We start from the raw sequence: 16,894 nt of genomic DNA, 5'->3' as shown, positions 1-16,894 counted from the left end.
ATTTAAAATCCGAAACCACTTTATTAAAAATAAAAGTAGACCACAACTGATGCTGGCTAGGCTAGCACAGTCTGATTTCCTTCATCTACAGAGGTATCAGAGCAAGGTTCCATTATTAATCATTTTGTGTGTGTGTGTGGTTGTGTATGGATTAACACACACATATTTCCATTCTGTTGATGTTTAGTCCACAGCAGTTTCTTCTGCTGAAGAAATAACTAGTCCAAAATGTCACACTGCCTTAAGCTACAACCTAGCTAGTCAAGTTTTTCCTTTTCTTTTCTGAAGGGCTGGTGAGTGGGAAGATAGCCAGTTTCAATACAAGTAATTATAGATTGATCTGTCAGAAAACTCTTTCCCCCTTAAAACCACATTAATTGTAGCAGTCCGATTTGCGAAGCCTTGGTAGAATTTAGAATTGCAGAGTGCCTTTATTTCATCTTAACACATAACACGTGCCTATAAATGCAGAAGGGAAGCTCTGTCTCAGAGACTTTAGAATAAACACCTCTGCAGTTTTCTGAAGGCTTATTTTTCCCAGTTGAAGCCAAAGACAGCATGGCAGGTCAGCACTAAAGCTTATGCTGAACATCTCATCTGTACAAATAATTTTGGTCAACAATCATTATTAGCTTGCAGCGCTGATCAGAAGCAGAAAATAAGAAACCCTTACATTGTAGCCTGCGTGAAGTTTTAGCGAGTGGCACAGAGCAATGCAATAAACAAAAGTATAACATCAAAAACAACACAACCAAGATTAATGGAGGCCCCTTGGCTGTCACAACATTGAGGCAACAGAACTTATCAAACTGAAGGCTCCAGGAATCAAAAAGTATGTTTAGTGGACTTTGCTATTACAGATGTGCAGAAACAGAAATGTGATGAAAAGTGGGCTAATATTATCAAGAAGTCTGTTTGCTTCCTCAGAATCCATGGTTTGGGTGAAGCAGGACTCTCCAAATCCAACACAAATTTTGTGATAGATAAAATTCAACAGCAACAATTATTTCTTGTGATGAATCAACCTTTTGCAAAAGGAAATGCCCGAACTCCCACCTACTGAATACATTTTTAATATAGCAGACCCCCCTTTCATTTTTCTCAGTTTCAGATTTAGCCAATCTTAAATTCAGTCCACATCAGTTTGCATTAAAACAAGTCATTCAGAAAATTCACCAGCACTTTAGGATGAATTTACCCTAATATGCACATTTTTGCACAGCAATTTCCCCTAATCCAATGCAGTTTTGTGTGTTATTTACAAGAATATATGCATTTTTATGCAACTATTACTTAAGTATATGTGTTTTTCACATGGCTGAAGAACTGCATTGCGAAATTTGAAGAGGTGCAAATTTTGAAGGACGGCTGCGTGTTCGTGTTGGAAAATGCAAATTAAGTGAGCTCAACATTTAAATGTGAACTCAGCTGCATTTCTCCCCCATCCATCGTGATCATTATTCCGATCTGGTTTTCTGTATATTGTATAGCTCGCTCTCTCCCTCTGCCCCCCCCCATTACCAGCATTGCTCTTGAAGCTATAAAAGCATCTCCCCCAGTTAGCTTCTGTCTATTGTATGAAAGGTTCCCCTACAGATTTCTACAGATCAAGCTAGCATTTAAAGATACATGAGGAGGCCAGTTTTTCCCCCCTAGTTAAGCTGGCAGCATTGCACCTCCCAAAGCACAAGGAACACATTTTCCCCATGAGCAAGTGGTTGCTGAGGTGGACTAGGATTTGGAGGTGTGAACCTTGCTCCCCGCCATCCTAGACCACCCCCAATACCTTTGTGAAAACTGACAGCCTGTATTTAGCAGGGAGAAAGGCGAGGCAGAAACGTCCCCTCTAGCTGACAAGTTTAGGCAACAGAATTTCTGGACGCAACCACTGAGTTCTTCTGCTATTTCCTTTGAAAGCAAAATCTAATCTCCCTTAACAATTTGGCTTGGGGAAGCTGCTTGATCTTCTCCACCGCTGAAATTAGGGGGGCTGAGCAGACAGATAAAAGTAGGCATTCATACCAACCTAGTACGGTGTGCCTGCCTTGCAAGGCAGAAAATGTGTCGCTATTTGTGTCTCAATTAGAAAAGAGCACAAGCAAAGCAATCAGAAGATGTCAGCATCTCCAGGTTGGAGCTTTTGACATGTTAGGTACTGAACCTGGTTGCTTAAAGATTAATTGGCTCCAGCCAGACAGCGGTTTGTCTCCATTCCCAAGCGGTGGGGTCTATTCAGCTCATTTACTAGCTCTTCTTAGGTAAAGGTAAAGGTAAAGGGACCCCTGACCATTAGGTCCAGTCGCGGCTGACTCTGGGGTTGCGGCGCTCATCTCGCTTTACTGGCCGAGGGAGCTGGCATACAGCTTCCGGGTCATGTGGCCAGCATGACAAAGCCACTTCTGGCAAACCAGAGCAGCGCACGGAAACGCCGTTTACCCTCCCACCGGAGCGGTACCTATTTATCTACTTGTACTTTGATGTGCTTTCGAACTGCTAGGTTGGCAGGAGCAGGGACCGAGCAACGGGACCTCACCCCGTCGTGGGGATTCGAACCGCTGACCTTCTGATCGGCAAGTCCTAGGCTCTGTGGTTTAACCCACAGCGCCACCTGTGTCAGCTCTTCTTAGGTAGAAAACATAATAACATAGGAAGGGCCTATCTGGATCAGACCAATGACCCATCTCATCTAGCATTCTGTTCTCACAGTGGCTGACCAGATGTCTGTGGGAAACCAGCAAGCAGGATTCGAGCATCAGAGCTTTTCTGTGGTTTTCAGCAGCTGGCAGAGTTGCACCAGGTTAGGGAAAGATGGTGGTGGACCAGTCTTTGAGTTAACGTGTTATTAGGCTGCATACGCACTATGTGTTTAAAGCACATTCCCACTTTCCAAAAATACTGGGAATTGTAGCTGGTTAAGGGTTTAACTCCTCCACCTGAGCTGCACTCCATTGTCTCTCAAGACAGACAGATGCTAACTACCAATTCCAGGTTATAAAATTCTTGATGAGGATTTAAGCTGCTATTAATCAGCGCTATTTTTCTAGAAAAAGAGGTGCCGGAACTCACAATTGAACACCTCCATTGTTCTCTTAGAATGGCAATGGTGCCTCCTTGAGAGGTTCTGGACCTGAGTTCCAGTGAGTTTCTGTTGAAAAAAAGCCATGGCCAAAGCCATTAAGGTATGGTAAACTCCCATTTCAATGCAGTAGTGTTTCTGATTTAAACCATATATGTATGTGTGTGTTTTGTTGTTTGTTTGTGTGTGTGTATGTGTGCATATATACTCCTGAGCAATAACTAACAAGCCATAAATGCCCAAATAAAAAACACACACACCAGAATATTTATTTTATCTCCAGTGTTGGGAACAATAATTGGATGAAATCCAATGAAATGTATGTCATGTTTTTGTCATTGATAAATTGCTTTTTGTCTTTTGCTGGTTTATTGTCACAATTAGAGAGAGAGAGAGAGAGAGAGAGAGAGAGAGAGATGCATGCAAAGGCACAAACTGCCAGCCTCTGCATAGAAAGTCTGCCATCGCTACAGGCAGAGCAAGTGCTCCACCATCAGTTCAAATGGCCTTACTGGTAGCCAGCCTCAGGCCTGCTGATCAGAACTGCTTAGCACAGGATTCTATGGAACGATGGTACCCTCTAATGGCCCAGTGGCCAACTGCACCTATTTATGCATCATGCTTCCTCTTAAAGAACAGGAGGAAAATGCTGACTGAACAGATGGGGTTTAGCAACGTGTGCCTGTAAGCTGGTATTTCTTGTGGCAAGCACAATCTCCTAAAATTAAATTGATATTTATCAAATGTTCCCTTTTGCAGCGGGATGCACTTTTCCATTTTCTTTTACCAAAAAAAGAAAGAAAGAATAAAAATCGACAGCCGCCTTGCCATTAGACTGCTATCCAATTTCCAGAAGCTTTCTCATTAGGACTTCTCTCTTGATTTTGTTGAATGAATATTCATCTCTAAGCCACGCCGCTCTGAGGGAAAGATCTGACACATTCAAAGAAGTGAATGTGAGATTAGATCAAAGTTGAAAGTGGAGCAGGGAACTATACAATGGCCCTCCGTTACAGTTGAAAAACAAAAATTCTAGGCCAGTGTCCTTATTTGCAATTTTTATTTAATGATGAGGGTTTTTCTTTCCTCCCCCCATTTTTTTTTGCTATCTCATCTCTATGCTTAGTTAACCTACATTAAAAATCTAGGGTAAAATAAACGCTCTGATTTAAATCTCTGAAAGGAAAGAAATTTCAAAGGCCAGAACCAGATTCTTATCTCAGTTTGTTTTGGGCAGGTGCTGTAGAACATAAAACAAGTCTTTTCCAAAGAGGATTGAATCCATGGTGATCATAGCTGTCAACCTTCTCCTTTTCTTGCGAGGAATCCTATTCGGAAAAAGGGAATTTCCCTTAAAAAATGGGAAACGTTGACAGCTATGATGATGATGATGCCTTCCTTTTCTTCCTGTGCCATGCCTGAAGAGTTGTTCCCAGTAACTCCAGATATCTGCCACCTTATCGACATAGCTTGCCCAAGAAAAGTATGGGTGCCAAAGCCATAATCCTGTCAAGATTATAGTCCAGTTGGTAGAGCATGAAATTCTTAATTTCAGGGTTGTGGGTTTGAGCCCCATGTTGGGCAAAAGATTCCTGAATTGCAGAGGGTTGGGCTATATGACTCTCCCAGTCCCTTCCAACTCTACAATTCTATTACAGTGGTACCTCGGGTTACATACGCTTCAGGTTACAGACTCCGCTAACCCAGAAATAGTACCTCGGGTTAAGAACTTTGCTTCAGGATGAGAACAGAAATCGTGCTCCGGCGGCACAGCGGCAGCAGGAGGCCCCATTAGCTAAAGTGGTGCTTCAGGTTAAGAACAGTTTCAGGTTAAGAACGGACCTCCGGAACGAATTAAGTACTTAACCCGAGGTACCACTGTATTCTAAAACATGCACGCATAGCCTATGCTTGCATAGTCTGAAATCTGATACAGGCATGGTACATTCACATATCGACTGGAATCCAGCTCAGTTAGATGAGCTTAATCAATGGATATTAAGGGTTCAAGCCTGCCCAGCTCTGGGCTAGACTATAATGATTAGTTGGCTAGCTCAGTCATTAGAGCATGGGACTCTTAATCTCAGGGTTGCAGGTTCGAGCCCCACGTTGGGTGAAAGATTCCTGCATTGCAAGGGGTTAGACTAGATGACCCCCTGTGTCCCCTTCCAACTTTACAATTCTATGATTCTGTGAAATTGGAGCTATCACTTGCTTGCATCCATGTGCAAGTGAAACTGCCCTATCACCTTGGGCCACATCAAGAGGTTGTGTCACAATGGAATGGAGAAGGAAGGATAGCTGGGATACTTAAACTGACTGTTACTCATCATTTTAACTCTAGCTGTCATCCTACCTATGTGAGCTTTACCTGAATGCTATGGAATTGGGCCACAAACTGTGCTTGCTTTGTGTTTTTTCATTCACAGTTATACCTGACCTAGTTCCTGGATCCTATAAAGTTTCTGACGTTACCTTTAACGCATCACTTTCTTTATAAATGCATTATTTCTTCATTGTCCTATTCTCCGGGTATGGTGTCTTACAGTCGTCTGTGCAGTTTGGCATATGAAATCAACTCAGCACCTTAAAAGAAATGTCAATATATAAATCTGCCTCTTTCCCTCATTTTAGTTCCAGTTTGCATAGTTCCACTTTATATTAAGAATGTGAACTGTGTATATTAGTGAGGTGCTTTATAATATCTTCCCTGCCAATGTCTTCTGCATGTGTAACACAAACTTGCTGTTTAGAAAGTGGTTTGCTTTCTTATATGGGCTGCTGCATAATATCTTCATCCATACAGAAGACTATGCAGAATTTTATTGCATTATTTTTTTTTAGGAGCTCAATAGAGAATTTAGCAGGCTATAGGTAGACATGCTCTCTCATGGCATTAACCTGGCAAAATTCATTGGTTTTCCTTCTGAATCTGTGAGCAGCAGAAGGCACCAAAGCAAAGCCCATTTACTCCCAAGAGAAAATTGGCATGGCCTGAATCCTGTGGCTAGTGCAGAAAGGATAATATTCATCAGTCAACTCTCCTTGGAGCGAATGGACAGGCTGTCAGAGAGAGATGACCTTGGCTGTCTTATCATTATGAAGAAGTGGCCGTAGTGTGTCTACTGTGGAAAAAGTAACAATTTCCAGAGGACTAGCCATGTTAGTCCTGTGACACTTTAAGGAGTAACAAATTACAGGGTGTTTTTAATACTCCTGCTAGTAGTAATAATTCATATTGTTGTTGTTTCCGTTTTCATATACATTGATTATAGAGCCATTATTAGCAAATGCACAGTGGAGGCCTCCTGTACTTTTAAACAATTGTATACAATTGGGGTTTTGTATAGAATTGGAGGTGGAATTTGTCGTGCAGGAGCTGACAAAGAAATCAGCTGCAGAAATTCCCCTTCCCCACTCCTGCAGTGAAACGCTACATGTTTCTGCAGATGCCCCATTGAGTTCAACAGAACTTACTTTCAAGTAACTCTGCATAAGACTGTCAAATAGGAGATCTGGCTTTTTTTGTTTGTTTGTTTTGCTTCCAGGCATCCTTCCACAATACAGTGGTACCTCGGGTTAAGAACTTAATTTGTTCTGGAGGTCTGTTCTTAACCTGAAACTGTTCTTAACCTGAAGCACCACTTTAGCTAATGGGGCCTCCAGCTGCTGCTGCCGCGCCACGATTTCTGTTCTCATCCTGAAGCAAAGTTCTTAACCCGAAGTACTATTTATGGGTTAGCGGAGTCTGTAACCTGAAGCATCTTTAAACTGAAGTGTCTGTAACCCGAGGTACCACTGTACAGCGTAATCCTATGCATGTTTACTTAAAGGTAATTCCCCCTGTGCTCAGTGAGCTTGCTCCTTAGTAAGAGCTCTTGGGAGTGAAATATTAACACCCCTATGAGGCTTGCACCACCACCACCATCATCAATCAATCAATCAATCAATCAATCAATCAAATTTGTATACAGCCCTATCCCTGCAGGTCCCAGGGTGGTTCACAACATAAAATCACAATATAAAAACATAAAATGCATGATAAATATAAAAACGAGACTATCAGAAAGCTTTGCATGCCATCCACACTGTCAACCTAAGCTGGGGTTTCCAGGATTTCAGGAAGACACATTATCTCCTGGTGCTGTGAGGTTGCTAAGCGTTTGAAATGTACACTATCAGACAAGAGGCTACTTTTGACATAGGGCATGATTCTCAGTGCATGGAGACTTTTGTCGAACAAGCAGCTCCCTCCACAAAAACAAGAACAGATTTCTGAAAGGCCTTTACTATCTCAGCCTCAGAATATTTGGCCCACTTCCTATGTTCCGTTAACAGCTCTCCACGTGGAAGGTCTTCCCAAGAAGCAACCTTATATCGAGTCAGACCATTGGTTCATCAAGCTGACTATTGTCCACACGGATTGGCTGTGGCTCTTCAGAGTTTCCGACAGGGCAATTTCCTATCGCTAGGAGGTGAGGCCAGTAATTGAAGCGGAGAACTTCTACTAGTAGAGTCAGTGTGGTGTAGTGGTTAGAGTGTTGGATCTGGAAGACTAGGGTTCAAGTCCCCATTCAGCCATGAAGCTCACCGGGTGACTGGGCCAGTCACCATCTCTCTGCCCAACCTAACTCACAGGTTTGTTCTGAGTTAAAATGGGAAGGGAGAACCATATATGCCACCTTGAGCTCTTTAGAAGAAAGGTGGGATAGATCATCATCATCATCATCATCATCATGTGCTATTTTCCTAGAAAAAGAGGTGCCAAAACTCACTATGAATGCCTCCCTTGTTCTCTTAGAATGGCAGTGGCGCCCACCTGAGAGATGCTGGAACTGAGTTCCGGTGAGTTCCAGCTAAACAAAAGCCCTGATTCTTCTTCTTCTTCTTCTTCTTTAAGCATCCACCCAACTACTGAGCTACAGCACTTCCCCAGCATGGATGAGCTTTTCCTGCTTTCTTCCATCACTAGGAACAATGGAGGCTGCCTCATACTGAATTATACCATTAGGGCATTTCACTCAGTACTGTCTGCCAGTGCAGCAGCTCTCCAGAATCTCAAACAGGAAACAGTCTAAGTCCAACCTGGAGATGTCAGGGATTGAACCTTGGACCTTCTCCATGCAAAGCAGATGCTGTGACATAGCAGTATGGTCCTGGCCACTAGCACAGAGGCCTTCTACACAATGAGGCCAGTTCATAGCTTACATATCTGGAGAGAGTGCAATATGGAAAGAGCTGAAGGCAGCACTCATGCTGCCTTCATAACATATGAAGAAGCCCCAGAGATGCCAACAAGGTAGCCAAATCTGGGGAGCATTCAGTATTCGCTGTGGCAGGAGCTCCATTTGAAGGACCTCTGGATACTGTAGGTCAGGTCTAGGGATGCAGTGAAGGAACCAGGTACCAGCAGAGGACCAGAAGGGAGGAAGCAACAAGGGATGGAAGAGTTGACAAGAGCCAAAAGCAGCAGTGATGGGGAGGAGAAGCAGCTAGAAAGTGTTGTGTTAGGACTGCTGAGAGAGGAAACAGAGGCCAGGACTGTGGGGACACTGGGAAATGCAAAACCAGGCTAGCTTGTATTCTAATTCCACATGTGTGATGGTTGAAGGCAGGTTGTGGTTGAAGCAAGGGAATATGCTCTGTACACGTACAGAGGAACTCCTTTTGCTGCTGCTGCTGCTGCTGCTGCTGCTGCTGTTGTTGTTTTACAAAGTCCAAAGGCCTCAGCAACAGGGCCAGGTATTTCTCTCCACTGTGCTGAAACCAGGCCATACAGCTGCAAGGATGAAGCCCAGAGGAGGGCAAGGGCAACCTCGACAAAGCTATTGCTTTGTGTATCATGCAGCTGAACTGCAAAATGTGATGCTCAATACCGGACACAGACTTTTGCATTCTGAGAATCTCAACTGTATTCTTGTCAAAAGCAACCATCTGGCTCAATTAATTGCAAAACAACAACAACAACAACAACAACAACAACAACAACGACAACAACATAATTCCAAACTGGGAAACATGAACCTAATGTAAGGTGGAATCTCAGAAACACAATTTGTGTGTGTGTGTTTACTCGTGTGCATGCATTCAGGGAACAGAGCTCAGTCTTTGCCATATCTTTCTGCTCCTTCTTACAGTTGGCAGAAACAGTGTAAACATTGCAACCTAAGGGAAAAATAAGTGCAAATTTGCGTAGATATAGATGTGTACTGGCATGCTCTGGTCCATGGGGTCATGAAGAGTCGGACACAACTAAATGACTAAACAACAACAGATATGCACAAATCCAGACGTTTGTGAGAGATAATTCTGATTTCTTTTTCAGAAAGTGCATGTGTAATTTATAGCCTAAGCCTATCAATGTTTACTCATGAACATGCTCACTAGGTTGAATGAGACTTGGTTAAGTGTGGTTGGGCTTACATCTTTAGGGTTAAGACCCCTTGTAATGAAGCATGATGTGGTTTCTACTTGTGTTATTGGACATACAAAGTTTGAGTTCCCTTGGTGCAATTACTTCCTGCATTGTGTGCCATTTTCTTCTTCTCTCAGCCTTCATCATGTCCCTTCCTCATGATGGTGTCCAGATATCTGCTTCTGTAAAATGCTTGCAGGGGAGGAATTACGTAAAGAAGTTGTAGGAAGAATGGTGTGTAAAACGCAGGAACTCACCCAAGGCAACTTGATGGTAGCAACAACTTTAATGTATTTTTAATCTTTGTTGGAAGCCGCCCAGAGTGGCTGGGGAAACCCAGTCAGATGGGCGGGGTACAAAAAATAAATTATTCTTATTCTTATTCTTATTCTTATTCTTATTCTTAGGTGGGGTGAGGTGGTGAGAATCAGCTGTCTGACCTACAGCTCAATCCACTGAAGCGAAAGACATTCTCACCTCTTACAGGGTTTCTGAAAACACCATTCTTTTGCTATTAGTAAATATTAGGTTGGCTCCCAACTTAATCCTGTTTAGAGTAGGCTCGTTGAAATGAATGGTTCTTACGTTAGCCATGACTGACACAAAACCCACTGATTTCAGTGGGCCTACTCTAAGCATGACTAAGTATGGATCTAAACCAGTATCTGTTTAAATCACCTTTATCGTCTTGTGTTTGTATCTCAAGGTTGTTCCACCCATTGCATTGCTCGCATGTATACAACATTTATGTTCACATGTAAACATATGTATTATACAGGCCCGTTGCCAAGAAACCTCGATTAACTATGGTGGAATTGCATGTGCATTTGGAGCCTCATCCTAGTCAAGTTTACTCAGAAGTAAACTGAGCAGGGTTGCCATCCTAGCAGGGGCAACACATATCTACCACTACGAAATAGAATAAATATGTCATCAGTCTTAAGCAAACTCTTTTTAGAACAAATAAGGGCTGCAAATCATTTTGCGCACTGAAAATGCCCTCTCTCGTGTGTGTGTGTGTGTGTGTGTGTGTGCGCGCACATGGACAAAATTAAAGATCTCGCCATCTCTACGCTGCTTTCAAGTTTCCCCTAACCGAAAAGCCCCAGTTCAGCACGCAAGAAGCCATCCCTTGCCTTCGGAATCCCCTTCCTTCGAAACAGCACAATTTAGGAAGCGCTTGCCTTAGCAGTCTCGAGTTCTCCTGTGTAAGGAAAGGGGCTCGGTGATTAATCTGGGCTATTTCTGCCATGCGTGCAGCGGCCTCTGCTGGCGCGCGTCTGCTTGGCAGCCGTTCGACTACAAGCCGAGCGAGAAGCCATGTGGATTTTACGAGGGGAAGACTAGGGGTGACGGAGAGGACCAGGGGAGATCGAGGGGGAGCAAAGAGACACCCCCCAACCGGCCAAGCAATCTTGGAAACGGGGGTTGTTACTTGGATCTTTACCTTTGACTCCCCTCTAGACTCCCCCCGCCGCTACCACCACCACCACCACGCTTTTTTGGCGCCGAGGTGGAAGATGCTCTGTTAAGAGAGAAGCCTGGATCACCGCGGCAACCCCAGCTCAAAAGCAGATCGGCGAGGGAGGCGAAATCCACGCGGTGGACCAGCGCTGGTAAGCTTTTCTTGGCTGCGCGGCGAACTCGCGGTTGGGTGAGCGCATCTCCCCGGAGCAGGCGAGATCCGCAGGAGAGAGGGGATGGTGGGCGAGGAGAACCGAGGGAAGGGAGCAAGGGAGGGTGGATCTCCTCGGGGGAGGCGACCCCCCAGTTCCTCAAGCCCGCCAGCAGGTCGGGAAGGCAGGCAAACTTTGCTGGCTGGCCTGGCTGCTCTGGCGCAGCTGCGCTCCATCCGTCCGCTTGGATCGCTCAGTGGACGTCGGTTGAAGGTGGGGGGTCGGGACGGGGAGGGTTTCCCCCGCCTCTGTCCCGGCTGGCCAGAGCAATGGAGCCGGAGAAAGAGCCGCACTTGTGCTCTTTCGCCGGAGTTTGCGGGAGTTGGAGAGCGCGGCGAGGCGCGAGAGGAGAACCGGGCGCCCCATCGGCTTCATTGCAGCAGCAGCGGCAGAGGCAGTAGCAGCAGCGGGAGCAGCGGGAGCAGCAACAAGGGCTGCAAGGCACCCCGTCCTGCGTGGATCCGGCCACGGGTACACAGCCATTTCCTTGGGTCAGAAGATGGAGGGGGGTGCATGCACACTTGGCAGGGAGATCTAGGCAGAGAGGGAGCCAGAGATCTGGGGTGGGGATGGTGGTGGCCGTGATGGGGGGGGGGAGTGGGGTGAGGCTGTTTGCGCGGGTCTGCGTGTGAATCCCCGGGCAAGAGATCAGTGGCAGAGAGGCTTTGCTGAGAGGTAAGGGGGACTGCTGCGGCTCTGCAGTGCCCTCTTTCTCTGGCCAAGCGAGGGAGGTGAAGCGGGAGAGACATCCGCTGGTCCAGATCTGGACCAGTTCGAAGGAAGAGGCAAGGAACCCTCTTTTCCACCAGGAGGATTCAAAAAAAATAAAATTTTTAAAAAATCATCTGCACTTAGGGCCAGGTCGTATCTCCACTCCTGGTTTCTTTCGCTGGTCACCTGAATTCTGCTTAGGGCTCGGTGGTCGCCACAGCACTTTGAAAAACGGAGGAGAACCTCCCTTCGCTGCTTCCATTGCATGGCTCGGTGGAGTGCAGGGTTATTTTAGTCTCAGGTGCGGGGGGTGGGGTGGGGGGGGGGGAGGAAAGGAGCCCAGAGTTGAAAGGCTGCTTTGTTTTGTCACCTCTGCATCCCGATCAGACAGATCAGGAAGAGAAGGGAGAGATCCTGCCCTCGCATACAGTCATAAGGAGATTTTTTAATATTTGGGGGGACGGGGAGACAGGCAGGTATGCAGGCAGGCAGGCAAATAAAGGAATACCAGTCAATCCTGCAAGCAGGTATTTTGTTGCCATGCCAGCCCCCCTCCCCATTTCCCCAACTCCTTAGTGTGTCGTTAAGGGGCTTTCAAAGCAAATGAGGCCTTTGCTTTCTATATACCGTTCTTTATGTGTGTACTCTGACTTCCAGGATGTATCAGCTAGCTTCTTGCGGTTAAGAAAATAGCCAGGTGAGACAAAGGGCATCTGAGGGAAGTGTGTCTGTGTGTAGACATGCACACACACACACTAGCATATCATAATAATTAAAAAGAGGAAAGGTTAAGCGCCTATTTTGTAGTTTTTACACATTTGTTTTGCCATGGATGTTCCATTGTGAGCAGGGCAAGTACTTCCTTGCCTGATTTGCGACTCGTGGATCAGATCTATCACTATATCAATGCATCTATGGAAAGGCACTTAATTATAGGAACTGGTTGCAACCTCAAAAGATCCCGAATACGCTGGGGTCCTCATTATCCAACCAGCTCAGGGTAACCGAATACACTTGGACATCCTTCATGTAGAGAGAGATGCTCGCACAACCTTATGTAAATTCCACTTCTCAACGAATTTGGGGTCTTTGAGGAATGTTTCAAATATCTCCCCAATGGGTTAGACAAATGATGTGCGGTGTATTGCTTGATATCTGACCTAGTTACTGTCTTTAAGTTAACACTTATGTGCATTTCTGCCTCTCTTGTCCTCTGCAGTTTCAGAACAAAGGTGGCGAAAGGTATACCCCTGCAAAATCAGCTGGTTCTATTAATAATTTCACTGGGAATGGACAATGGGATGTTCTCTGGTTTTATCATGATCAAAAACTGCTTTCTGCTCAGCATTTCTATGAGTTTAGCCAGTCATTTTGGGTAAGTTACCATATGTAACATGATTATTATTATTATTATTATTATTATTATTTAAATGAATGGAAACCATTAGTTCTAAGGAGTTAAGAGAAAGCATCCTAATGCATACTTGATACCAAGAAATGGCTGTGGTACAATGAGAGAATGCTGGATTTGGAGTGATCAGGGTTGTGATTTAGCCAGCCTCAATTCCCCTGTCTGTAAAACAGCAACAATATGGTCCTAATATATAAGGATATTTCTGAGCTCATGTAAAATACCAGACACACAACATGCAGAGTGTTTTACTGTCGCCATCGTCGTTATTTCTTCTTCAATATATGTAGTTGTAAGGGACAGGGATGTGAGCCAGTCAGTTCACTGTGTGCCTGAAAACACGATAAAGCAAGCAAAATAATTGCATGAGTAACTTGCTCATTAGCTTTCCCTGTTACTGCTTGTACCCTCCAGAAAGGGGAATTAAAGCATTAGTGAAATGCACATGCTCCATGTGTATTCAAAACTTGTGCATCACACCGAAAGGCAGCAAGGCAGATGCATAAGTCCATTCTTCATGCATTGGCTTGAAGGGGGCGTCACTTACACACCTGCTTTCTGTCCCTTCTGGAAAGGGGCAAAGCAGCCTTCAGTTCCCCAAGCTATTGACCCATTATGTCATGCCTAAGCACATCGTTTTAACTCTTCTGAGCATGTTTCATGGCCGGAGTTTACTGCTACAGTGATCGCATTAGGAACAGGGATGTGGCAAGTAGACAGTATGGGAGGCAGAAGCTCAAAAATGTCAGCCTTCTACTCGAATGGATCACCCTTTCTGGACTTTGGTCTAGTCCTCCTACACACAGGGCGAGACTCAAATGCCCTGGGCCCTCCTCCTTCCTCTGTTCCCTTCCCTTCCTACAAAAGATGGTGAATCAGAGAGCAAGTCCCCTCGTCACTGGCAAATGACACTCTCAGTGCATCATTTCCTATTGGATTATGGGGCTTGTCTGCAAGACCCATTGATCCCTGGTTTCCTGACCTCTGCCAGAGAACACCTTCTCCACTTCCCCTTGGGGTTGGTGGCTGATGGAAAGAGTAAGATGCTTGGGAGAAGAAGGTTAAACAACCATCAAGGGCAGCCCCAGACATCCCCCCCCCCCCCCAAGCAGCAGCAAATGGCACTTTTCCAAGTCAAGGTCCACAGTACTCCTGGACAGGACTTTTTTTCCAGCCACAACTCAATTCCAGCACCTCTCAGATGGGTGCCATTGCCATTATAAGAGAACAAAGTTCATGGTGAGCTCCAGCATCTCTTTTTCTAAAAAAATAGCACTGCTCCTGGACATATGCAGAATTAGCTTTAAAGGAATGTTTTATTTCAGATCAGTAAATGCAGCAAACAGCTAGTGCAACTCTGCTGCCTGCCCTTCCCACAGGTACAGAAGTCTGCCTCCTCTGGGGGCAGGGATAAGTATTTTTTCATAAGTTGCAATATATCCTATGTTTATGAACAATTCAACCCCTCCCCCATAATTTTGTTGTCTTTATCCATAGAGGATTACTAGTGTAGCCTTATCCTCTTCATGCTTTTATTATTTTTGGTGGGGTTAACGGGGGAGAGAGAGAATGAAGATTAATTATTTGTGTAGGTGGTGGTGGTGGGGAACTGCTGCTACTGCCCCCCCCCCCCAGCAATTGCTGCCTGCAGTGGACACTTTCCTCTGCCTAATACTGAGGGCTGGCCCTGTTCAGGGTGAAAAAGAGAGAAACCCAAGCTTCAGGATTGTTTGATTCATATAGGCAAGCAGCCGATCTGATTTATGAGCTGAGCAGCCAGGGTCTTGCCCTCTCCTCCATAAGAAGAGCCAGGCTTGTGTTCCAGCACTTCAGCGCTCTGGGATCACAAAAGTCAGCATCGCTGTAAATCAACAGAAAGGAAGCGTGCCCATAGGTTGCAAGCTCCTGGTTAGCTGGAGGAAGTGGGAATACTGTTAGGGCAATGGCTTGCTTTCTACCTATATTTGCTTAACTCTTTCCTGTGTACTTCTGGAAATATGAATTCGCTAGGGTGGCCTTAGGCAAGCCACTCTCTGCCAGACTCAGGGCCAAACTAGCAATGGGGGGTTGTTTTCTTAGGCAGTGAAGAGACCTGATCTCCATTCAGTTCTTGGTGGAAGAGCGAAAGCTGTCTTCATCAATGGAATCAGACTCCTCTCCCTCAATGATTAGTTAAGGAAAAGCAAGGTATACAGCTGCCTGCTACATACTGAATGCACATCTATTTTGACCCCCCACTTCTCTGTTTGAAATATTGAAATACACTGGCCCACCCTATAAAATGGTTGCAAAGATCAGAAAGAAAGAAAAACCACTCAAAAGTGCAATATAAATGCTGAACAATTACTACTGAATGAATCTGAAAGTTGCATTTGAGAAATTGGGTGGGTGGGCGGGGGGAATCAAATCAACACTTTTGGTGAACCCATTGGGGGAATGCTTTAGTAATGTGCTATACAAGCAAGCATTGAGGTTAAATCCAGAGTTGCTACATTCTTACTTGATTATTGTAGGGAAAGGAGAAAACTCGTGTTCTTGCAATTAACAATGCAACCCCAGTGGATTTCAGTGGAACATCAATTTTAACCAGAAATGTACTGAGATATTTTTTTGGGGGGGGGGTGTTTTTTGTTTTTTTAATGCACCCTTGTCCTTTCCTCAGAGCTTTGTAGAAATCTTATTTTACAAAAACAATGTAATATAGGTTAGTCAAGTTTCATGTTTTAGATAACAAACCAAGCCAGATGTTGCAAATACTTGGACCTCAGGACCTTAACTAGAACGAGAACAACAGAAAGTTTTCCTTGAATTTGATTCATCCTCCCCAGATTTTTGTTTGATGAAGTCACAACAAAAGAAATGGAAAAACAAAAGCAGACAAAACAGGCCAATTGCCCAGAACACAGTAGAAACTCATAGTGGGGTAAATCACAGTTGGGAGGGGTTGGGATGAGCTATGCTGGATCACTGGTTTCAGTGGAAAGTGACATATTGTTCTGGTTGCCTGGGCAGTTGGGACACTGATCTCTGCTTACTTGGTAGTTTAAGAAGCAGGGTGGTGAAGAATAAGGGTTGTCGGAGCAGAAATGTGAAAGGAAGATGGGAGCTGTCCAAGGAAGCCCTTTCCAATAGTTCCCAAGATCACAGCAGACAAGAGTGAAAGGGAAAATGAGTGAGGGTGAAGCCAACTTCTAGCACTCTTGCTTGGGGTTGTTTGTACTGATACACCATCAATAAAAAGGACAGAAATTTGTGCATAAAGTTTAAATGCATGTGATTCCTATAGATTAAAGAAAAATGCAGATTGCCATTGGGAGGATGACTGACAAGGTGACCTGGGTGCTCTCCAGGTGCTGATTGTGGATGAGCAATTTCAAGGTCCTTCTTCTCCCAGCTTATGGTTCTTGGACCCAGACAGGGCTTTAAAAAACTTGATGCCTTCAAATAGAGGTTTGTCCTCTGACCGCTCTTTAAAAGGAGACTGTCCTCTGTAAAGTATGGGGCATGAACACCCTAAGGCTAGGCCAAGTAAGCTTATCTGCCCAGGACACTCATGGAGTTGTAGTTCTGTGTGGAAGGTTAGGGATATCTAGCAGGGGCTTCCA

General features: G+C 44.8%; 2 protein-coding genes across 4 annotated transcripts in view; one reads left to right on the top strand and one right to left on the bottom strand.

Moving 5' to 3' along the window:
* Positions 1-16,894, bottom strand: part of GABRB3 (gamma-aminobutyric acid type A receptor subunit beta3) — a 198,314-nt gene that overhangs the window by 125,485 nt on the left and 55,935 nt on the right. The gene's annotated exons all lie outside the window — the stretch shown is intronic.
* The window catches only part of GABRA5 (gamma-aminobutyric acid type A receptor subunit alpha5), a 74,245-nt gene continuing 67,994 nt past the window's right edge, over positions 10,644-16,894 (top strand). Inside the window, exons 1-2 of one of the 3 annotated variants that reach the window (XM_081001398.1) lie at positions 10,644-11,107; positions 13,098-13,253. In XM_081001398.1, coding sequence (XP_080857524.1) covers positions 13,168-13,253 — 86 coding nt within the window. In that variant the 5' untranslated portion in view covers positions 10,644-11,107; positions 13,098-13,167. Of the gene's footprint in view, positions 11,108-11,239; positions 11,639-13,097; positions 13,254-16,894 lie in introns of those variants that run through there. The other 2 variants (XM_081001396.1, XM_081001397.1) reach the window with 2 other exon arrangements.

This window comes from Podarcis pityusensis (assembly GCF_964106645.2).
Source record: "Podarcis pityusensis genome assembly, chromosome: 4".
NCBI classification, from domain to species: Eukaryota; Metazoa; Chordata; class Lepidosauria; order Squamata; family Lacertidae; genus Podarcis; species Podarcis pityusensis.
Note: the sequence above shows the minus strand (reverse complement) of the source record. Positions and strands in the feature narration are given on the sequence as shown.